Raw genomic sequence first — 24,492 nt, forward strand, 5'->3', positions numbered from 1 at the left:
GAATTACATAATGGACCGTTTAGTTAATGGGGCGGCAGGGTAGCCTAGTGTTTAGAGCGTTGGACTAGTCCAATTTGTAAGTGGCTCTGGATAAGAGCGTCTGCTAAATGACTTAAATGTAATGTAAACGTAGTAACCGGGAGGTAAATCTGTCGTTCTGCCCCTGAACAGGAAATTAACCCACTGTTCCTAGGCCGTCATTGAAAATAAGAATTTGTTCTTAACTGACTTGCCTAGTTAAATAAAGGTAAAATAAAAATAAAATAATTCACTTTATTAATACCTTCATCTTGAGGTGTCCCACTTATTCAGCCACAGTGATAATGACTTATTTTTACTATCAGGTGAAATAAACTTGCTGGCTTCTTTTCATCTCTGAACATGTCTCTATGTTCTGTTCCTCTGAGATCCTGAAATACCAAGAAATAGAGGGCGCTGTCCTCGTGGTAATGTTGATTGCCTCCACGAGGGAGAAAGGGGCGGACTACTGCTTCACAAAATGACCAGGGAAAGCGATTGGTTCACCGGTGGCCCATATATACACCCCCGTACGCATCGCTGGGCATTAGCCACAGTAGTTTTTCAGTGCAACGAGGACGCGTGTGAATTAAAGGCTAAACAATATCACAGCACAGGAGCAATTGTTATGGGGGATCTGATTTCTATGCGGAGTTTTTCTCTTTGAAGTCGGCAATCTACATACATTTTAAAAAGTCAATGAAGGATACAGGATCCAGTCAAAAGCTTTCACCGAAATCCGGGATGGATCCTAACCAGAGCGTGAAGCGTAAAATCGTGGTCGTTGGGGACAGTCAGTGTGGAAAAACTGCTCTTCTTCACGTCTTTGCGAAAGATTGCTTTCCAGAGGTATGTTGTTGGCTATCGTTTGGGTAAATGCATATAAACGTGCAGGTTTGTAAGGCGTTACCCGGGGAAGTGTTGGAAAGAATTTCGAACTTTCGTGTGCGCTTTAGTACATGCCAAGTCTTCAATTATTCAAATGATATGCTTGCAGCGTTATGGATCAAATTGTGATGGAAAATGTTTTTCTGGGTACAATTCATTTTAACATTGTTGGACAATTGTGTGTGTGTGAGAGCGACAATAATGCGTTGTAAATTCTTTATAGAATTATGTCCCAACGGTGTTCGAGAACTACACAGCCAGTTTCGAAATCGACACGCAAAGAATAGAACTCAGTCTCTGGGACACTTCAGGTGAGTAACTTTGCATGACAATGTTTTATTTAATCTCTATATAATTTCTTAAATATGGCAGTGTCACAGGGAACGAGTCCGACTGGAATTTGGATTGGAACAGTGAGCGTTCGAATTAGACTGCGCTCTGCCTGAAATCTTAATTTGACGGGTCATTAATATATTAAACCACCCCAGTGAGTGGAGACTCTACAGAGATTGAACTCGGTGACGCATCTCTAGCATGTTGGGATGGACCGCTGTAGCGCGAGGATTTGTCTTCAATGTGCAGTGTTTACATCCACACCTCTGTGCATCTTGGTCCAGAGCTGAGTAAAAACAGATGAAGCCATTTGGCACTCAGTTGCGGTACCAGCTAAGAAAACACAATACATTTGCAAATTAATTATTTATATTGTTAGTTTTGAATAGCATAGCATTTAGAAAAAGCCCTGATTGGGGACAGCAACAGGCTAACTGAACTTAAAATCACTCGGCTGCCATTTGGAATCGTTTTTGACTCAATAAATGCTGACACATTCCTTACATCTGTTCTTGCTAAAAACATTTCCCCACAGAGGTCCCGGGAGATCTAACCCTAAAGGCGTTCGCATAGTAGGTTCAGTTTGCTCCTAACAGAACTCGGCTAGGCGAAGTGAACGTATGTGCCTCGCATACTCTTAAAATAACTTTGCTTGAAAAACAAGGGAAGCGGCATTAGTACTGTCTGTTCGTCTTGATACACCGTAGCTATTTAATTTAAAGTGTAAATTAATATAAAAACTTAAATTTATTACAGGTTTATTGAGTTACCGAGGAGGTCTCAGTCTTCAATTTTACATTAACTAAGATGTTTGGTCCGTTATTTCTCCAGTGAAATAATTTGCATGACAACGAGTAGTCTCGTTGATGACTAACTCACTGTAGGGGGCGTAGAATTTGGCTTCCGAATTTAGGCTTGCCTCAAGAAAAAAATGGGTGCATGAACAGCCGAAAACCCTTGTCGAAGACCATAATAAAACTGTTTCGGATGGGAAGCATGTGGACACCCCTAAGGCGTCAGTATGCTTCAGTTCGGCTGCACTCATCTAGGCGAACTGAACGAGTGTGCTCGCATGCTCTCTTAAAAAAAAGTAACTTTCGTTTGACAAACGACAAAAAAGCAGCAATAATACTATTTGTCCATTTTGACTCGCCATAGCCAGTATACGCTTCCTGGAATTAGTCAGAATTAACATGGCACAATAAATCTGTCATTCATTTTCTAGTTTTTGAAGACTAGATCTAAATAGCGCAATGTACATCAAACGAAGGACTTGGTGCAGTATTTGGAAAAGAATGTTCATGAAAACTCATATCATTGAATGACAAGACTTTAATTGAAGAATCTCTACTGATGCCCAATAACCGACAAAGGGGCGTAGACTACCGATGTGTTTGCCTCGAGTCGAAAATAAAACCTTACCGAAGTCCACAACGAACGAAAACGTAACAATGTCATAAAGTATACATGCCGTCTTCCGAACTGTTTCGGCTGGGAAGCAGGTGGACGCCTTTAACCCAGCCCCTGGTGGTAATAATTTCCTATCTACAGCCTCTGAATCAGCCTGGACTGGCTGAGGGATTGGGCTCCTCCACTCCCACGGCTGGCTGCTGTAGGGGGAGGAAGAGCTGTGGGCTGCTTCACCAGCTGGGGGGATACAAGAGCTCTGGGCACCTCCCCTACTATGTCCACCAGCTGATTGTAGCTTCCCATGTGTCTGTCCAGGACATTACTCCGTGACTACACCACAGCTTCAGGAAAAGCTCAGCTCACCACACCAGGCCTGATATGGGTGATGTTGGGGACTGCCTTAGCTACACTGGGCAATATTATTTTTACAAATGTAATCTTATAGCAGAAGCTGTTCATGGGGATATTTCTGTCCAGCACTACGAGAAGCCTGATGTTTTAGTGTCTTGTGCTAATGTTAAAGCAGTTTGTTTGGAAGCGTCACTATATACTGTATGTTACTGGATCTCTGGTCTAGCCATTTGAGCAGATGGTTGTCGGTACCTGGCACACAGCAAGTGTAGGTTTCTCAGCTGTCAGTTGTCTCACCTCTTAGCCTCAGGCTCACCACTACACTGTTACTATCTGTGCATAATAAATGAGGTCATGTTTGTTATTGAACCAACCGCTATCACCCAGTGTAATGAATGGGATAGTTTGTGAAGAGACACTGACTCGCAATCAGGTACACCCTCTATTGCTGACTGGGTCCATCTTTATTGTCTTTATGCAGTGGTGTTTGATTAGAGGCTTATTTCAAACTGGATGTCCATGTTGGGGTGGCAGGGTAGCCTAGTGGTTAGAGCGTTGGACTAGTGACCGGAAGGTTGCAAGTTTAAATCCCCGAGCTGACAAGGTACAAATCTGTCGTTCTGCCCTTGAACAGGTAGTTAACCCACTGTTCTGAGGCCTTCATAAGAATTTGTTCTTAACTGACTTGCCTAGTTAAATAAAATAAAATAGGTGACTCATTAGAACTCCCACTGACATCCACCCATGTTTCATGTAGATGCCCCGAAGGCTGGTCATTCACCTATTGGAGGAGCAGGTCAGAGAAGGAGTGCCCGGGCTGTTGATCTGGTGTTTAGGTAGGATGTAGTAAGCAAGCACACACAGCATTTGGTGTCACTTGTTTGTAGCTTCTTGATGTCTTTAGTCTAATGAGACAAAGGAACAGCATAAGGCCTACCTGGCTTTTTAAGGATTTCATTATTTTTGTAGTTCAGCCCTTGACCGATATGGCTGGGCTGCCCTCTAATATGGTAGCACTGGCAGGGCTCTTGACTCTGTGTTGAGTGAGTTTGAGCTGCATGCCATTCACAAGAGGCTGGATCTATTCACAAAGACCTCATTGTTTGCATCGCTTTATTTTATTTATTAAGCTCGTTTTCAAAACTCTGCCTATGTTGTGAGCAAAACATTCTCACCTTTTTATATTTTAAGTACAATGCCTTCGGAAACCATTCAGACTCCTTTTCCCACATTTTGTTACATTTTAGAATAACGCTGTATTGTATGGGGTGGCAGGGTAGCCTATGTAACAGTATAATTTTACACCGTCCCCCCGGGCCAAACCCGGGCGCAAACCAGGGACCTTCTGCACACATCAACAAGTCACCGTCGAAGCATCGTTACCCATCGCTCCACAAAAGCCGCAGCCCTTGCAGAGCAAGGGGAACAACTAATTCAAGCTCTCAGAGCAAGTGACGTCACCGATTGAAACGCTATTTAGCGCACACCGCTAACTAAGCTAGCCGTTTCACATCCGTTACACTTAGTGGTTAGAGCTTTGGGCTAGTAACTGGAAGGTTGCAAGTTCAAATCCCCGAGCTGACAAGGTACAAATATGTCGTTCTGCCCCTGAACAGGCAGTTAACCCACTGTTCCTAGGCCGTCATTGAAAATAAGAATTTGTTCTTAACTGACTTGCCTAGTTAAATAAAGGTCAAATAAAAAATCCTCAGCAATCTACACACTACCCCATAATGACAAAATGAAAACAGGTTTTTAGAAATGTTTCTGAAAGTGTTACACATACCTTTTTATATAAACTATTCAGACCCTTTGCAATAAGACTTGAAATTGAGCTCAGGGGCATCCTTTTCCCATTGCTCATCCTTGAGATGTTTCTACAACTTGATTGGAGTCCACCTGTGGTAAATACAATTTGATTGGACATGATTTGAAAAGGAACACATATCTATACACTGTCAACTGTGGGACGTTATATGTCAGAGCAAAAACCAAGCCATGAGGTCGCAGGAGTTGCCTGTAGAGCTCTGAGACAGGATTGTGTCGAGTCATAGATCTGGGGAGGGGATGTCTGCAGCATTGACGGTCCCCAAGAACATAGTGGCCTCATCATTCTTAAATGGTTTGGAGCCACCAAGACTCTTCATAGAGCTGGCTGCCCTTGGTCAGGGAGGTCACCGGTCAGTGTTTTTAGAGGTCCCGGAGACCCTTCTGTGTCGAAACATGTCCTCCGTCATACAGGGGTGGCTAAGGATGAGATGGGTACCTGGCTGTCGGAATCAGGGGACTGAACAAGCCTCAGGGCTGCACTGAAATGGGGCTAATGAGCTGTCTGTCAGCAGTGCCATCGACCATCCTCACCTTTTTCCTGTGCTCATGTATTATCAGTGTCCCTATTTGAATTTTATTTAACTAGGCAAGTCAGTTAACATTCTTATTTATTTTCAGTGACCACTGTTTGTTTCTTTATAGTACATTTAACAATCCGTCTCCATGAGCAATGTATACTTTTGCTGAATCTATTCAATGACGTTAAACACTCCTATCTTCATTCTTTAGCTGATCGATGAGCAGTCTCATTGTTCAGAAGGGTAAAGTCCAGGGAAGGGCCACGTATCATCGCTGAGTTATCAGGTTAGACAAACCAACCAGGGTGGTCCCCCTAACAGACCAGTTAGGGGCTTGATTGTATGCTGGGGGGCACGCGCAACTCTTCTGTTTGGCGCTCTCAAAGGATCTCCCAGACATGCTTGTAATCTCACGAAACAAATATTCCTAATATTCTTGGCATAGCATTCCACATCTGTAAGCTCAATGTTCCACTGCTAGTCATCAGACTGTACACGTATTGTTGGGCTTTAATGAAGTAGTCCTATTCCAAATTCAGTTTGAATCTCAGGTGTCTTGCTTTTTGCATGTGGCATACCACCTCTACTGGATAATAAGTAAAACAATTTGTCTTTAATTTGCCTTGTTTTTACCTGACTTTGTTGGTGACTCCTCCGGGCATTATTATATTAGTGTGCAGTAGAATTGAGGAAATTAAAATTCATGTGGAAAGATGCTTCAAAGAAATGCAAAAAAAAAAAAAGATCATGCCATATTTAGGTTCCAATCTAGCCTGCTCCTAATCAGTTGCCCAGTCCCCCTTTTTATGGTGAGACACTCTGGGGGGGGTAACTGGTGGGATCTCATGTAGTATACAGCAGTGACCAGGGACGGGAGTGTATAATTTTGTTTCTTAGATGAAGCTTTGAATAGCTAGCCTAATCAGTGAAACCCTTATCTGCCGAATTTGGAAGAGGTCTCCTGTCCTAATTCTGACTGTGGCCTCTGGGCTGGATATGAATGGATGCCAGAGCTCCGAGCAAGGAGCGCGTGTGTGGGAGAGCTCTACGAGCATATTAAATGATTACACAAGCTGTTACTATGGCTGTCCCTAGGTGTTGACTCGCACAGTCACATGGCGTCAGGGAGTAAGTTTTCTATCCCTGGGTCATTCTAACACCTGCACTGTATAAAATCTATGTCTGGAACTGATGACATGTTTAGTTTTAGCACAGTTACAGTGCAGAGCTGAGGAGATGTGATGGTGTATTAATTTGACCTTGTTTGCATATTTTGACCTTGCTCTTATGCTTGTCTTTGCAGGTTCACCATACTATGACAACGTGCGACCTCTCTCCTACCCGGACTCTGATGCAGTCCTCATCTGCTTTGACATCAGCAGACCAGAGACCCTGGACAGTGTACTGAAGAAGGTGCGTTTTCAGGGCATGTATGTCCTGTATATTGTAAGCTACCTCTGCTTTGCCCCTGAATTATAGTAGGAAGTGGCCTGTCCCACTAGAATTTTCAATCAGCCCCCTTGACCCTCTCTAAAAGTCTTCTTTGTTACTGGGTCAAGTGGCTTTTCAGAAATCCCAGCGCTCCAAATTACTTTACCGGGCTGTACCAATGAGGGGACTAGAACTCGGGTTGTACCATTTGAGAGGAATGTGAAAACAAACTCGCGTGAGGCTCAGCAGTAGTCCAACTGGCCTTGTTCACACATGGTCGTCCAGATCCCAGACACGGCTATGGTGGGTCTCGGTGCCCTTTGACCTGTAATGTCACCAACGCTCAGTATTGCACCAGCTGAGAGGCGTGTGGTCCTGTGTTGAACAACTAAGGGGAAACATGATGTTCAAGGCTCTGAATAAGCCTGGAAAAGTGGAAGAGGGTGTTTTCCATTACTTAAGTTGCGCGACACAAAGCTAGCGCTGTCAGAGTGACTTTTTTCCCTTTCTTTTCAACGATGGCATGATAGAAAGACAACGAGAGGGTGTGGGTGGTTGACTTGTTGAGATGCTCCAGTGTCCATCAATACAGCCCTTTATGCACATGTTTTACTCACAGAAGCCCAAATCTTAATTTGATCCTTGCGCATAACAAAAAGTCACGTTATCCACTTAACTCATGTTGGGTTGTCTGACGCTGAATATAAACCAATCCTGTAAAAGCACAACTTTTTTTTTTTGTACTAGAACTGTTGCTGATCTCTCCCGTTCTCTTTCCTCCGTATAGTGGAGAGGCGAGATCCAGGAGTTCTGTCCCAACACCAAGATCCTGCTGGTGGGATGCAAGTCAGATCTCCGTACAGACCTCACCACACTGGTGGAACTATCCAGTCACAGACAGACACCCGTGTCATATGATCAGGTAGGCGCTACATGCTTTTTGCTCGTAGTTTGACACTCACTAATATGCAGTTCATAGTTTTTATTGGACTTGTACTGTATGTCTTTCACTTGCCACATTTATTCATTAATAGTGCCATCTATTTACAGCTTAAAAAAAATGTTAAGTCTGCTAAATTGCATAGATTTTCAATACTGAAATATGCTTGAGTTCCAGACTCTTTGTTCATCTCTCCCACTGATTCTCTGTCTCAGGGCTCTAACATGGCCAAGCAGATCAGTGCTCCGTACATCGAGTGTTCGTCTCTGCAGTCTGAGAACAGCGTCAGGGACCTCTTCCACGTGGCCACGCTGGCCTGCGTCAACAAGGGCAACAAGAACGTCAAACGCAACAAGTCCTCCAGGAGCACCAAGAGGATCTCACACATGCCCAGTAGGCCCGAACTAACCGCTGTCACGTCAGACCTTCGCAAAGACAAGGCCAAGAGCTGTACAGTCATGTGATTGCCCTAGACTAGGGCGACTGACTGTTATGGACTGGCAGGAGCAGGTGGGTGGTGAGGACTGTGCATAGAGCCCCTTCCCTCCTTCTAGACATGCATGCAAAGCAGTGAGAAGGCGGGTTATCGCCGCACATGACATTATCAGCCCCCCCCCAAAAAAAACTATCAACCTACATCTAGCTGCCCTACTCTGTCATAGGAGAAGTACACCGGAGAGACTGAGGCCACTGAAGACTTAAATGTCTTCAGTTTATTTATTTTTAAAGGTCAATAAACTAATCCACAAAGACGTGTGGACTTCTTGTCGACATTTCTTCACCCGCGGAAATGACGTGCACTTTTTTTGGTCCGGGATCTGGACAGTAAATGCGCTAATCTGGTTTTTGACTTTTGTCCTCAAAGAGAAAAGTGTACTGTGTATTCACCACTGAGTGAGAAGATCCTTGTTCAGATGCGAGAGACCGCTACTGTGTTCTGCTCAGTAAAATGGTTTACGAAGAGAGATGGAGCTCTTGCGCTTGCCCCCAGGTCTCGCACTTACAGCCAGAAGTTCAAAGGACTGCCTGTTCGAGTTTTGTTTTGTTACTGCCTTGAGTTTGTCAAATGGAAATGGGATGTTTGTGTTAAAAACTTGTTGCACACTGTTACAACAGAGCTGAAAGCCTTTTTAATGTGTTTTAGTACGTTGCATATTGTTCTAGCGATGTTTTCGATCAGCATTGCCTGCTTCCTCCTTGTTTTGCTGTCTTATAAGTTTACAACCAAAGAAAAACTTGACAGTGGCGATATCGCTCAGCGTACTACTGTTGTGACTGGCTGCATAACGATCATAGCCAATGATTTGAAAAGATGTGCTACATCTCTTTGAGGACGTATCCTACACCATGGCTCCTCTGTCACTGGGTAGATTTCAGCGGTGGTGTCTAGTCCCGAAGCCAGTCACTCCGTAACGGTAGGGGTGAACACCCACGCCAAGTTTTACATGCAGGATGGGGTTAACGATGCCAGTGCTGAAGGTCACTGAGCTCAAATCCATTATTGCACGGATTCTTTTTAAGGATGTCCTCAGCTATGCAATGCACAGATTCTGATGACCAGTGTCTAGTTTTCAATGTTAGCTGGTTGAAGGACTGTACAGTGCTGTTTGCTTTGTGAGGTGCTCTAGTGCAGGCTACACACTACTCAGTCAATCTCTGAATCCATAGCCTACTTTAATTCAAACGCATATCTCCTAGCTTGTATCATTGTTTGGTACTAGGCGTTTGACTAGTTCACTGGGTCAGTAGGCTAAGTCAAGTAGCTAAGTAGAACTAGCCTGCAGACGCTGTAGCTATAGATCCCTCCGCCCTCTCCAAGCAGCTGCTGGTGAAGTAGTTCTAAATCTAACAGCTGCAATTTTATTTTCTGTTCTGTCATCATAGTACTTTGGTGTTTTCCAATTTCTCATAACTGGAGAAGTCTGAACTGCTTTGACAATAGTATTATCAGCCAGCGGGTGTAGCCTCCTCTGTATGAAAATGGTTTAAAGTAACGGTCAGTGTTAGCTGTAGAACATCAACCTCTTTTGAAATTAAGTCCATTTGTGCGTCTGTATGATTGTTACCACAGTATTTATTGAAGTTATATATTTTCCATTTGACAATAAAGTTCAGTGTACAGTACAAGGTCCATTTCTGTCTTGACTAAGACCTGATTTTTGTCAAACTGTCTGGAATACCACAGATTCTGCCTGGATATTTTCAGAACACATTTCAGACATTTTGTTTTTCTTGCTGCATCTGCAGTCTCCTTGCAGTAAAATAATTGCTTCGCTTGGGATAATTAAAACATTGATTAATAGTCAATTAAATATTTCATCCTTCTGGCACATTAATAATCTGAGAACATCATGGACATGGTAACCGCAGTCTTTTCAGAAATAGTAATGCTGTTTGATGAAATTGTTCTCTCATCTACTTGGCCAGCTTGCACTTTCTCACCAGGTTCAAACGACTGCCTCTTGAGATGTCAATTAGGTTCGACTCCCGTAGATATGCTTTCACTCGCAAATTAACAGAATTAAGGCAAATGTATGCAGTTTAGTCAGATACTCCATGATAGATTAGTCAGTTTCTAGTTTGAGTTTTACATTTTGTATAACATCTTGACTTATTTCAAGACTGGCTGTAGGCCTACAGTGTTTGAGTGTCTAGGTAACCACGATTACCCTGGAAATGTTATACATCTGACAACCTGTGCTGAGATGCATTAAGTAGGTATGTTTCGTTACATTTTTTGCTAAAACTAAATGTGGTTGGAGTGTTACCGTTACTCAGCACATTAAATTGCCCCCCCCCGCTACATGTAGACCGAAATCCCGGGTGGCTAGAATGCAATAACTAAGACTTGCCATTCTAATAAATTGGCTGCCTAGGCTAGTCCGTGCCATGGTGGAACATGTACTCCTGTAGCTCTGAAACAATTGGCTGGTGAAAGTTGCCTGCCTACTGAATGTGATTCAGACATGCTACAGAGCCATGCAGGACAGAACAGTGGCTGTTATGCTCATCAGATCACAGATGGAAGCGTTGATCCAGTGGATGTACATCAGTCTTCTCTGGTGAAAGAAGTTGGACCTGTTCCAAAAAGGATTGGGGATTTCCTCCCTGGACCCTACCTGAATAAATTGTTTTAAAGGAAATGTAAAAAAATAAAATAAATCAGCTTCCTCTCCAGCACCACATGTGAAAATGGCACGTTTTATAGTAAAAAAGATGAGAAGTGTTTCCAATGACATCAACCAATTAATTGGCAATACCTAGTCAAAATTGGTAAAAATCACAATGCACACCGATGTCATTGGAAATGCATCATCTGCCATCTTTTGTACTAAACGTAAATGTGTAATTTTCACATTTGTTGATGTTGGGGTGGTGCTTGAGAAAATGAATATGAAGTAGATTTTCTTTTTTTCACATTTCCCTTGAAATATGGAGACCCGGTTTGAACAAACCCGAGAACAACCAGACCCGGCACGATCCAATCCGAGTCAGGGAAGCAGTTGAAGATGTATCATTTTTTTAGATATGTTATTAATTAAAACTGTTAATGCCCGCATCGAGAGAAAGAGGAACAGACTTGGCAGCAGGCCAACGTTTGTGAAAAGAAGCAGCAGCATAAATTAGTTCTCTTTCTACTGCAGCAGTCAGGTTCAGGTCTGTACAGGTCCTTACCGGCAAATCAGTTCTAATTACACACCCAAGAACCGTGACAATCAAATCTGTTCCAACCCGGATCCGATGGGCAACTACAGAATTTCGGACCCGGTCAGGTCTCAGGTCGACCCTGGGTAATCCGGTTCGGGTGGACCCATGAACACCTCTACACTGTGCATGTCTCTGTGTGTGGAATGCACAGCATCATGATGGATTACGTGCTGATGTCGCAGTTGTTTGCCAAGCTGAATTTCTTTCCGACCCCCCCCTTCCTTTCCTCCCCAGTGAGCAATTTTTCAGGCAGAACCCCTGGTCAATTTGTGACACACAAGTATAACACATACATTTGTCATCAGCAGCAAGGCATGTTGATTGCAGACAATTTGCCACGTGCATTGTGAATGCATAGTAATTATATCTGTAGGGGTCTTGTCACATGCACTAACTCTGTGAATGTCCCCCTAACCATGTAATGCTTTAGATTTTATTTTTTTAAACCATCTTATATATCACCTGCTGGTCGATCAAGGTTACAGCTCAGATGACCCCTCTTTCCCTACAGCCCCAGTAGTCCCTTAAGAACCTGTGTCCTTGAACCCTAGAACATCTGCTGTAAAGTCATTGGCCTATCCTGTAATATTCCACAAGGTATAGGTAGCATGATGCATGACAGTTCCTCAAGTAGTATGAACTACACTACAACAATCTTAGAACAATCTGTGTTGTGAAAAGTGTTATTAAATGTAATGTCATGTAATATTTGAAATTGTATATAACTGCCTTAATTGTGCTGGACCCCAGGAAGAGGAGCTGCTACCCTGGAAGCAGCTAATGGGGATCCTTAATGAATACAAAATACAAATAAATACAAATCTCCCTTCGACCTCCTCCCACCTGATGACCTTTTGGCAGTTCAACATAATACTGTTTTTCAGTTTGTATGTAAACTGTTTGGGAATAAAGAATGTGTATTTCGGTTTAGTGTATGCATGGTACTTGGTTTAGTAATAAACAAAGCAAATATTTATGCCCTGCTTTTCCTCCAGCTGCGCATGGCACCTAATGAAAGAAAACTTGTGCATCAGTAGTTATGTCCCAGGAATCCAATAGAGACAATGAATTTCTATTATCTTTTGATGTGTGTGTGTCTGTTACTAGCTTGTGACAAAGTGGCCCCTGCTTGACGATAGAGAGAGAGAGGTGGAGGAGGGAAATAGAGGATAGGCTTTAGGGAACATTCTAATCCCCAGAAACAATTGGCCAGATTGTGAAGACGGCTACACACCAGCTCAAGCAAAGAATATTAACAGACTTCTAAAGTGCTTTAGAAAGAGACAGTGAATTCAAAACAGTGTATTCCTCACTTGTTCTATATTCAGCTTGATGGCATTTTCATTATTTTTTTTATTTCAGGGTTCAAAGCGTAGACATATTCAGTGTTTCTGCACATCAGCTTTGATCATTTAGTACACAAACACAGGTTGGTGGCACCTTAATTGGGGAGAACTTGCTTGTGGTAATTGCTGGAGCAGAATAAGTGGGAAAGTATCATTCCATTTCCTTCGCTCCAGACATTATTATGTGCCGCTCTCCCCTCAGCAGCCTCCTGTGTCGCAAAGATACAAAAAAATGTATGCACAATTGAATCACAGACTTTCTAAACTCAGAGACGCAACATCACGAGACTTCCGGAAACGCTTACGAAACAGAACAGGCGACCAAGTAAAACAAATATTCCTTAGTTGTTCTCTATAGTCTGGTTGACACCAGCTCTCGAAGTCTTCTCGTTGTCTGGTCACGGGTCAGACAGGCTACATTTTTCTCGAAATACAACCTAGGCTACGTTTCAAACTCAAAGTAACCAGCCCTAGGCCCTAAACCCTCAGCCCTTGAATGACATTTTACATTGTCACACCCTTAAATGTCCCTTGCCCAAGCGAGGGAAAGTGATGATCGAAGAGGCAACGTCCTTGGTGAAAATCTTCAAATTGAGCTTAAAAACAACCAACCTAAAGCTATGAATGTACCTAGTAAGCTAACATATCTAGCTAGCACTCATGTCAGGTAGCTAGCTACAGTTACCCATAGCTGGCTAGCTAGTTTTATATTTTGGTAATTTATTCCAATACATTTCAAAATTGCAAAAACATGTTTATGAATCTAGCAACATTTTATAGGCTCCTCACTACGAGACTAAGCCAATTTGCCAACGCTAAAATCAATGTATATATATATATATATGATTTTTTTTTTGCAAGCTGGAGTCATACTTTTTTCTGACATGCTGAAAATGCAGCCTTGTTGATTATATTTGACACTTCACGGCCATCAGAGTTACCTTACCTACCACTGCTATACCTGGCTTTCAGTGTAGCCTTGTCAAGCAGCTAGACAGTTCATTCAGCATAATTTACTGCCTTTTAAAATGCTTTTTTTGTGCTAATATGGCTGACTTGTTTAAACAAATGTGGTTTCTACTGACAATTGAGATGTGCAAACTATGGCATAAGGGGATGACAAGAGGATAAGAGGCAATCCGTAATTTCGATGAAGACATTAATGATTGTTGAAACTCTGGGGGCGCTATATCATTTTTGGATAAAAAGACGTGCCCGTTTTATGCGCATTATTTTGTCACAAAAACATGCTCGACTATGCATATAATTGGTAGCTTTGGAAAGAAAACACTCTGACGTGTCCAGAACTGCAAAGATATTCTCTGTGCGTGCCCTAGAACGTGAGCTACAGGCAAAACCAAGATGAGACGGCATCCAGGAAATGAGCAGGATTTTTGAGGCTCCGTTTTCCATTGTCTCCTTATATGGCTGTGAATGCGAGAGGAACGAGCCTGCCCTTTCTGTCGTTTCCCCAAGGTGTCTGCAGCATTGTGACGTATTTGTAGGCATATCATTGGAAGATTGACCATAAGAGACCACATTTACCAGATGTCCCCCGGTGTCCTGCGCCGAAATTGGTGCGCAAAACTCAGCTGCAAGTATTTTTCCATGGAATTTAGAGAAGAAAGCAGGCTTCCACGAACGATATATCAATGAAGAGATATGTGAAAAAACACCTTGAGGATTGATTCCAAACAACGTTTGCCATGTTTCGGTCGATATTATGGAGTTAATTTGGAAAAAGTTTGACGTTGTAGGTGACTGAATTTTCGGTTCGTTTCGGTAGCCAAATGTGATGTACAAAATGGAGCGATTTCTCCTACACAAAGACGCTTTCAGGAAAAACTGCACATTTGCTATGTAACTGAGAGTCTCCTCATTGAAAACATCCGAAGCTCTTCAAAGGTAAATGATTTTATTTATTTGGTTTTTGTGAAAATGTTGCATGCTAAATGCTACTCAAAATGCTAAGCTAGCTTAGCATACTCTTACACAAATTAGTGAATTGCTATGGTTCAAAAGCATATTTTGAAAATCTGAGATGACAGTGTTGTTAAGAAAAGGCTAAGCTTGAGAGTAGGCGCATTATTTTCATTTTATTTGCGATTTTCAGAAATCGTTAACGTTGCGTTATGCTAATGAGCCTGAGGCTTTAGTCACGATCCCGGATCCGGGATGGGGAGTTTCAAGAGGTGAGCGAGCGACGACTGACGTAGTCAATACAACTATTTGTTTAGCACTTTTGAAATGTACAGCGACAAAATTCAGAACATGGGCGGTTCTTACAGTGTAATACTCTCCGCAGCACTGTCAAAGCTATACACAAAAAGTTTGCAAACAAGCACACACCAGCCACGAACGATCTGTTTTACAATCCCGCGTTGGTGAAAATAGACCAAATGATTAGGCACATGGGCTACTAACAGCACAACATACACTTAGTATTACTTTCTTAGCTACAGTATACATATCTCTCTGGCATCCTACGTAATTTATGAAGCAGCAAAACACATTTTTGGACTCACATTGTTGTGATGTGCTTGAACAGGAAAGTGGCGCGATGGTCCCTTGTGTGCACATTTTGTCATCAAAGAGAAATATGCCGGATTTAATATTCCGAGTTGAATGACCATTCAAAACTTATTATTTCCGACTTCCCAGTTGCAATGCTTGCAGAAACACCTGCATTTTGGAGCTGCCTGTTTGTATGCAGCTTTATTAACTCACTGATATATATATATATCAATATATATTTTTACATTGTTTGCAAACTGATATATACGACATATTAATGCCAAAATAACATGCAAAACAGGCTACCCCACCCCCCCAAAAAATATTTTAAAAATCATGTAAAAATCAATTTTTCAGTTTTTGATTTGTTAAAAAAGTTTGAAATATCCAATAAATGTCGTTCCACTTCATGATTGTGTCCCACTTGTTGTTGATTCTTCACAAAAAAATACAGTTTTATATCTTTATGTTTGAAGCCTGAAATGTGGCAAAAGGTCGCAAAGTTCAAGGGGGCCGAATACTTTCGCAAGGCACTGTGTATATATATATATGTATGTATTTTATTTTTTGCCAAGAATATGGGGCTCAAAACAGGTGGGGCTCTGCAGGCTAAATTGAGGGCCGAGGGGGCAACGTTAGTGAATTGGACCTCCACTTAAGATTTCAATCAAACTACACATCCGGTTTCGATGGGGATTCTCCCGAGGGAAAGTGGATAGCGCCAGGGCTAAGGGGGTAAAAATAAGGTGTTTGGACTGCAGCCCTAGATTCGAACCAATGTCTTATGCTGCGTTCTAGTGCTAGTCGGAACTAGGAAACTTGTATTAGCAAGTCATACATTTCAGAGTTTCCTAATGCAGCATTAAGTAATTGAATATGTTATTTCTTGTGAAATTGACAAACTGACATGTATACATTTTCGTCAAAATCAACTTTATATCGAACAAGTGCCTTTGATTTGACGGCCTGCTCATCCACAGTCTGAATCGGGATGACTGTTAGACCCGGCGACGTGTTTCTCTGAACATGAGCTTAGCTACAAGCATGATCAGGGATTTCCATGTGTTGGTTAATGTTATACTTCATCTTATGTCTTTTCAGGATCTTTGTGAAGGAGTGTGAGCTGGAGGGACAACTGTCACCTGGGTGAAAAAGAAGTGGAGGAACCTTAGTCTTAAACAAAAATAAACTGCATCTTTGGGCTCCTCTCCCTCCCAGAAGGGTCCAGATGTGGAGGCTGGAGAAGGAGGTGACTGCCAGGGAGGTTTGTATGCATTTTATTTATAGTTATTAATGTATTCATGTTCTACTATTTTTGGTGAAGTCCTCTTTTTTTTAAACCCAAATTTAGATGTTGTTTTCTCATTGAAAAGTGTTTCTTGTAATAAACATTTTTATTCGATATTGGCACATCTACTGTTGGTGTTTTACTTTCAACATTAAAAAGTCACTCACACATCTGAGATATCTTGTTGCAAACACATCAACCACATGTTTGATTCCACTGACTCCATTCCAGCCATTATCATGAGCCGTACTCAATTCAGCAGCCTCCACTGGTAGGCAACGACAACACCCGACAGTGCAAAATAACAAACAAGGAGGGAAAAGCAAAGGGATTCTTCAAAATGTCCCTCTTTTGTCCTATCTGTTGTTTAAACCAATGTGTTTTCCTCAAATACAACATGCAAGTTAATTATAGTGATTCAGTATGTTGCTATCAGTCCAGTGTTTTAGACCATGTGGTAAAGTGGTAGCATACCAAATCATCATAAAATGGGTAGGCTACAAAACGTTCTCTCCACAGTTGTAACTCACATGCCACTTTCCACATACTCAGTGCTGTAATCAGTAACCATGGTATACATAGGACTTCCTAGCAACAAAGGCCTTGAGGCATCAAAAACAGTAACCATAATATCCTCTATGATGAAAGCAGTAATGTGAGAAAAGCTCAATCTTATTTGAACTGTATTCGGTACTGATGCAGCAATATTCCACCCATCACATATTTCCACTTCACTGTACCCCTCTAGACCTCTTCTCTTCCCTACTGCTCTGCTTTGGAGAAATCTCTCAGGATCCTCCACTGTGTGGCTAAATTGCACTGCAGGCTCCTGTTCCTCTTGTTGGGAGACTGTAGTTTAATCAGACAACACCGGCAGAGAGAGGCTATAGATCTACTGTCTGTACACATACAGACAACACACACACACACACACACACACACACACACACACACACACACACACACACACACACACACACACACACACACACACACACAAAGCACACACACACACAAAAGCACACACACACACAAAAGCACACACACACACAAAAGCACACACATACACACACACAAAAGCACACACATAAACTAACCCTTGTTCTATCGAAACAATCACATTTCTTTTCACATAGTCACATACACTCTGAGGCAAAGTCCCGACTGGAGTAGCCGTCCCTCCCCTCAGTCTGTTTCATATAGGATTGATGTCATAAAACAAAAGGTCTGTCAGTGATTATATGTCAGCATCTCTCTGTAGGGAATCCTCCTCGTCTCTGTTGGAATCAACAGCAACACTACAGAAGAATAGAATCTCTCTGCAGCCATCTGCAGACAACACAGTGTCTCCTTATACCACCAACAGATATTACACCGGGCTGAAGTAATAATAAAAGAAACTCCAGCTCATAAGAGTATGATCGATATAGAGATGTATCTCTTTGTGACAGGGGATGCAACCGCAAGTGGCTGTGTCACTGAAACACAAGGCAATGGAATATGATATGAGTGCTGCTGGCAACACTGACGTTATTCACTTTGTCATTGAGATTGTGCTCGGATCAAATCAAATTGTATTTGTCACATGCGCCGAATATAAAAGTGAAATGTTTACTTACAAGCCCCTAACCAACAATTCAGGGTAAAAAATATGAATAAGAATAAGATTTAAAAGGAACAAATGACGAAAGAGCAGCAGTAAAATAACAATAGCGAGACTATATACAGGGGGTACCGGTACAGAGTCAATGTGAGGGGGTACCGGTTAGTCGAGGTCATTGAGGTAATACAGTGGGGCAAAAAAATATTTAGTCAGCCACCAATTGTGCAAGTTCTCCCACTTAAAAAGATGAGAGAGACCTGCAATTTTCAACATAGGTACACTTCAACTATGCCAGACAAAATGAGAAAAAAAATCCAGATAATCACATTGTAGGATTTTTTATTAATTTATTTGCAAATTATGGTGGAAAATAAGTATTTGGTCACCTACAAACAAGCAAGATTTCTGGCTCTCACAGACCTGTAACTTCTTCTTTAAGAGGCTCCTCTGTCCTCCACTCGTTACCTGTATTAATGGCACCTGTTTGAACTTGTTATCAGTATAAAAGACACCTGTCCACACCTCAAACAGTCACACTCCAAACTCCACTATGGCCAAGACCAAAGAGCTGTCAAAGGACACCAGAAACAAAATTGTAGACCTGCACCAGGCTGGGAAGACTGAATCTGCAATAGGTAAGCATCTTGGTTTGAAGAAATCAACTGTGGGAGCAATTATTAGGAAATGGAAGACATACAAGCCCACTGATAATCTCCCTCGATCTGGGGCTCCATGCAAGATCTCACCCCGTGGGGTCAAAATGATCACAAGAACGGTGAGCAAAAATCCCAGAACCACACGGGGGGACCAAGTGAATTACCTGCAGAGAGCTGGGACCAAAGTAACAAAGCCTACCCTCAGTAACACACTACGCCGCCAGGGACTCAAATCCTGCAGTGCCAGGCGTGTCCCCCTGCTTAAGCCAGTACATGTCCAGGCCCATCTGAAGTTTGCTAGAGAGCATTTGGATGATCCAGAAGAAGATTGGGAGAATGACATATTCAGATGAAACCAAAATATAACTTTTTGGTAAAAATTCAACTTGTCGTGTTTGGAGGACAAAGAATGCTGAGTTGCATCCAGAAGAATACCATACCTACTGTGAAGCATGGGGGTGGAAACATCATGCTTTGGGGCTGTTTTTCTGCAAAGGGACCAGGACGACTGATCTGTGTAAAGGAAAGAATGAATGGGGCCATGTATCGTGAGATTTTGAGTGAAAACCTCCTTCCATCAGCAAGGACATTGAAGATGAAACGTGACTGGGTCTTTCAGCATGACAATGATCCCAAACACACTGCCCGGGCAACGAAGGAGTGGCTTCGTAAGAAGCATTTCAAGGTCCTGGAGTGGCCTAGCCAGTCTCCAGATCTCAACCCCATAGAAAATCTTTGGAGGGAGTTGAAAGTCCGTGTTGCCCAGCAACAGCCCCAAAACATCCCTGCTCTAGAGGAGATCTGCATGGAGGAATGGGCCAAAATAACAGCAACAGTCTGTGATAACCTTTCGAATACTTACAGAAAACGTTTGACCTCTGTCATTGCCAACAAAGGGTATATAACAAACTATTGAGATAAACTTTTGTTAAATACTTATTTTCCACCATAATTTGCAAATAAATTCATTAAAAATCCTACAATGTGATTTTCTGGATTTTTTTTTCTCATTTTGTCTGCCATAGTTGAAGTGTACCTATGATGAAAATTACAGGCCTCATTCATCTTTTTCAGAAGGAGAACTTGCACAATTGGTGGCTGACTAAATACTTTTTTCCCCCACTGTATGTACTGTACATGTAGGTAGAGATATTAAAGTGACTATGCATGGATAATAACAAAGAGTAGCAGTGGCATAAAAGAGGGGGTGGGGGGGCAATGAAAATAGTCTGGGTAGCAATTTGATTAGATGTTCAGGAGTCTTATGGCTTGGGGGTAGAAGCTGTTTAGAAGCCTCTTGGACATAGACTTGGTACTCCGGTACCTCTTGCTGTGCAGTAGCAGAGAGAACAGTCTATGACTAGGGTGGCTGGAGTCTTTGACAATTTTTAGGGCCTTCCTCTGACACCGCCTGGTATAGAGGTCCTGGATGGCAGGAATCCCTGCCCTACTGATGTACTAAGCCGTATGCACTACCCTCTGTAGTGCCTTGCGTTCAGAGGCCGAGCAGTTGCTATCCCAGACAGTGATGCAACCCGTCAGGATGCTCTCGATGGTGCAACTGTAGACCCTTTTGAGGATCTGAGGACCCATGCCAAATCTTTTCAGTCTCCTGAGGGGGAATAGGTTTTGTCGTGCCTTCTTCAAGACTGTCTTGGTGTGCTTGGATCATGCTAGTTTGTTGGTGATGTGGACACCAAAGAACTTGATGCTATCAACCTGCTCCACTGCAGCCCCATCGATGAGAATAGGGGCGTGCTCGATTCTCCTTTTCCTCCTTTTCCTTTTCCTCCACAATCATCTCCTTTGTCTTGATCACATTGAGGGAGAGGTTGTTGTCCTGGCACCACACGTCCCTGTCTCTGACCTCCTCCCTATAGGCTGTCTGTGGCGGATGTGTTGTTACCTACCCTTGCCACCTGTGGCCCTTCAGGAAGTCCTGGGTCCAGTTGCAGAGGGAGGTGTTTAGTCCCAGGGTCCTTAGCTTATTGATGAGCTTTGAGTTCACTATGGTGTTGAATGCTGAGCCGTAGTCAATGAACAGCATTCTCACATAGGTGTTACTTTTGTCCAGGTGGGAAACGGCAGTGTGGAGTGCAATAGAGATTGCATCATCTGTGGATCTGTTGGGGCGGTATGCAAATTTGAGTGGATCTAGGGTTTCTGGGATAATGGTGTTAAGGAGAGCCATGACCAGCCTTTCAAAGCACTTAATTGCTACAGACGTGAGTGTTACGGTTTGGTAGTCATTTAGGCAGGTTACCTTAGTGTTCTTGGGCACAGGGACTATGGTGGTCTGCTTAAAACATGCTGTTATTACAGACTTGGACAGGAAGAGTTTGAAAATGTCAGCGATGACACTTGCCAGTTGGTCAGCGCATGCTTGCAGTACACATCCTGGTAATCCATCAGGCCCTGCGGCCTTGTGAATTTTGACCTGTTTAAAGGTCTTACTCACATCAGCTGTGGAGAGAGTGAGTCGTCCGGAGCAGATGGTGCTTACATACATGTTTCAGTGTTATTTGCCTCGAGGCGAGCGTAGAATTAGTTTAGCTCGTCTGGTAGGCTCGTGTCACTGGGCAGCTCTCAGCTGTGCTTCCCTTTGTAGTCTGTAATGGTTTGCAAGCCCTGCCACATCTGACGAGTGTCGGAGCCGGTGTGGTACAATTCGATCTTAGCCCTGTATTGACACTTTGCCTGTTTGATGGTTCATCGGAGTGCATAGCGGGATTTCTTATAAGCGTCTGGGTTAGAGTCCCACTCCTTGAAAACGGCAGCTCTAGCCTTTAGCTCAGTGCGGATGTTGCCTGTAATACATGGCTTCTGGTTGGGGTATGTAGGTACGGTCACTGTGGGGACGAAGTCATTGATGCACTTATTTATGAAGGCAATGACTGATGTTGTGTACTCCTCAATGCCATCGGAAGAATCCCGGAACATATTCTAGTCTGTGAAAGCAAAACAGTCCTGTAGCTTAGCGTCTGCTTCATCTGACCACTTTTTTTATTGACCGAGTCACTGGTGCACTGGATGAGAAAGCTTGTGAGTTATGGGCATGGTTCGAGAAAACATGCTCATGTTCGTTCATGTTGTTTGCCTTTTTTTTCTTCTTTTAATTCACCTTTATTTAACCAGGTAGGCTAGTTGGGAACAAGTTCTCTCTTTTGACTTGTTAGAAAGAGATCATATATTACCACTGAAGTTTAATATACAATCTGCTTGTATCGTAATGTTTAATGTCAGAGGTTGGAGCCAGTGGAAATATAAGGTGGGATATTTCTTATGGTTATCCAATTAATATATTTTTTCACAACCAGTTCTATTGGAAGTGAGCCATCTTGTGGAGATGGAGACAGATTGTTGAAGATGTATGTATTCAAACTGAACCGATACAAAATATAGAGAACGTAGTAGCAACCCCTGGACCAAATATGGTAATTTACATACCATTATTCTAACCTCTCCCCCACACAAGAAATTAGCTGGAAGATCAAACCCGTTTTTGAGGAGAATTAGCCTTTTATTAATATTGTAGGCACCACGAGCACTTGAGGAATGCCCATCCCGAACCATGGTTGTAACACAAATGGCACCCTATGCCCTATATAGTGCACTACAATAGACCAAGACCCATCGGGCTCTGGTTCAAAATAGTGCACTATTTAGAGAATAGGGTGCTATTTGGGATGCAACCTGTGTTAGATCTCAATGTACAGTACTCCCTGTTCCAGACCAAGCTGAGCTGTGCTGACGGAGCTGTGGACCATCGAACTCACTCTGTCTGGCAGAGAGAGGATCTCTTGATCTGGAGCTGAAGCTCAGTCAAAATCATGTCCTGTAATGTCCTGCATTAGACAGACAAAGGCCCTGTGTCCCAAATTCCCCGTACAGTGCGCTACTTTTTACCAGAGCATTATGGGACCTGGTGACAGGTAGTGCACTATCAAGGGAATAGAGTGCCATTTGGGACGCACTCAGTCTGAGCAGGCCTGGAAGTGAGATCATCAACACGGACAGTGCAGCTGTGGATCAACCAGTATCGATATCACCCCAGGGCAGGGACTAACAGGAGAGGACCGAACTGTACACATTAGAGATATACTGAGTAGACATTATCCGTCAAGCCTGGACCCAGAGGGCAGGGTTATTGAACTCCGTTCAGAGTATTTGGAGAACGGAGAAAAAGATAGAACAGCCAACAGGCTGTGGTAAACGGTCCATGTTGAACCGGTCCATGTTGAACCGGTCCATGTTGAACCGGTCCATGTTGAACCGGACCATGTTGAACCGGACCATGTTGAACCGGACCATTTTGAACCGGTCCATGTTGAACCGGTCCATGTTGAACCGGTCCATGTTGAACCGGACCATGTTGAACCGGACCATGTTGTTGTTGCCTACTGCTCTGTGTGTCAGTGTTGCCTGGGGTGACTGACTCAGCGGTGGTGAATGTCAGAGTGTGAGGGCAACATTAGTCTCGTAACACACCCTGTCTTTCTAGTCTTGATTGTCATGTTTAGACAGAGCCTCCTGTTAGTGCAGAGTTGGCCTGTCTGAGCACCATTTCTGCAACAGACCTGCAATTCTTCAGCTATGTCCTCCAGTGGACTCTTCAGCTATGTCCTCCAGCGGACTCTTCAGCGTTTTCCTGGAATCCCCACAAATTCACCCCTGTTTCACTCACACACCCCTCCACACTACTCCTTGACCCTCCACCCCGACCTCCCCACCTCCTTCCACTTGAATTAGCATTACATATAACCTGTGTCATTTGTCATGATGAACCACCAGACTACTTTGTCATCCCTGAGTGGGGAGTTGATTGAAATGCTGTCCTCATCCCTTGGTGTCAGAGGGGTCACGGTGTTATGGAGTAATGGTGATTATCAGGGGACAGAGGCTCCACTGAGGAGAGAGAGAGAGAGAGAGAGAGAGAGAGAGAGAGAGAGAGTGTGAGAGAGAGTGTGAGAGAGAGTGTGAGAGAGAGAGAGAGAGAGAGAGAGAGAGAGAGAGAGAGAGAGAGAGAGAGAGAGAGAGAGAGCAAAAGGGAGAGGTAGGGAGAGAGAGAGGGGGGTCTGTCATCAAGAGGTAGGGTGAGAGAGAGAGCGAAATGGAGAGAGAGTGAGGGGGTCAGGCAGTGAGAGGTATGGAGAGAGAGAAAGAGGGTCACAAAGAGATAGAGCGTGGTAAACAATATGTTACTGACCTGTCCAGATTAAACCTCCTGGTCTTGACGCTGGCCCTCCTCCACAACAGGGGGCGTTGTATTTAAATTCACACTTCACGTTGGGGTCAGTGCTCTCTTTCATCTCAGAGCGTCCCTATGGACAATTAACCTGACAGGGTGTCACTCTGAGGAGCATCAGACATCTCTGTGGACACATCAGACTCTCTGTGGACACATCAGACTCTCTGTGGACACATCAGACTCTCTGTGGACACATCAGACATCTCTGTGGACACATCAGACTCTCTGTGAGAGATGGCATTTCCTGTCCACTCCTGACCAGTGACCCATAGGTCCTTATAGGAGCTCATCTAACTCTAATGACCAAGGCCGGATTTAGAAATCATAGGCACCGGGGCTTTGTTTGTTTTTTAAATATCAAATTGGGAGTTGTTGAGAAAATAGTTTCTCTGTTGGTTCTACAGACAGAC

The 24,492-nt window shown here is 43.2% G+C and overlaps 1 protein-coding gene across 1 annotated transcript; it reads left to right on the forward strand.

Annotated features, from left to right (window-relative positions):
* The first annotated feature begins 566 nt into the window (after positions 1 to 566).
* On the forward strand, positions 567 to 9,850 carry LOC135547648 (rho-related GTP-binding protein RhoE). The gene is made up of 5 exons (XM_064976833.1): positions 567 to 867; positions 1,130 to 1,217; positions 6,652 to 6,761; positions 7,567 to 7,701; positions 7,935 to 9,850. The coding sequence occupies exons 1-5, from the start codon at positions 718 to 720 to the stop codon at positions 8,181 to 8,183; spliced, it is 732 nt and encodes a 243-aa protein (XP_064832905.1). The 5' UTR covers positions 567 to 717; the 3' UTR covers positions 8,184 to 9,850.
* The last annotated feature ends 14,642 nt before the right edge of the window (positions 9,851 to 24,492 follow it).

The sequence above is a fragment of the Oncorhynchus masou genome, chromosome 10 (genome assembly GCF_036934945.1).
Source record: "Oncorhynchus masou masou isolate Uvic2021 chromosome 10, UVic_Omas_1.1, whole genome shotgun sequence".
Lineage (NCBI taxonomy): Eukaryota > Metazoa > Chordata > Actinopteri > Salmoniformes > Salmonidae > Oncorhynchus > Oncorhynchus masou.

Bases quoted from the DNA above. Each gene is read 5' to 3' on its own strand.
- LOC135547648 (XM_064976833.1), top strand. From the start codon at position 718: ATGAAGGATACAGGATCCAGTCAAAAGCTTTCACCGAAATCCGGGATG. The intron at 6,762-7,566 runs GTGCGTTTTCAG...TCCTCCGTATAG, and splicing joins TGGACAGTGTACTGAAGAAG to TGGAGAGGCGAGATCCAGGA. The intron at 7,702-7,934 runs GTAGGCGCTACA...TCTCTGTCTCAG, and splicing joins CACCCGTGTCATATGATCAG to GGCTCTAACATGGCCAAGCA.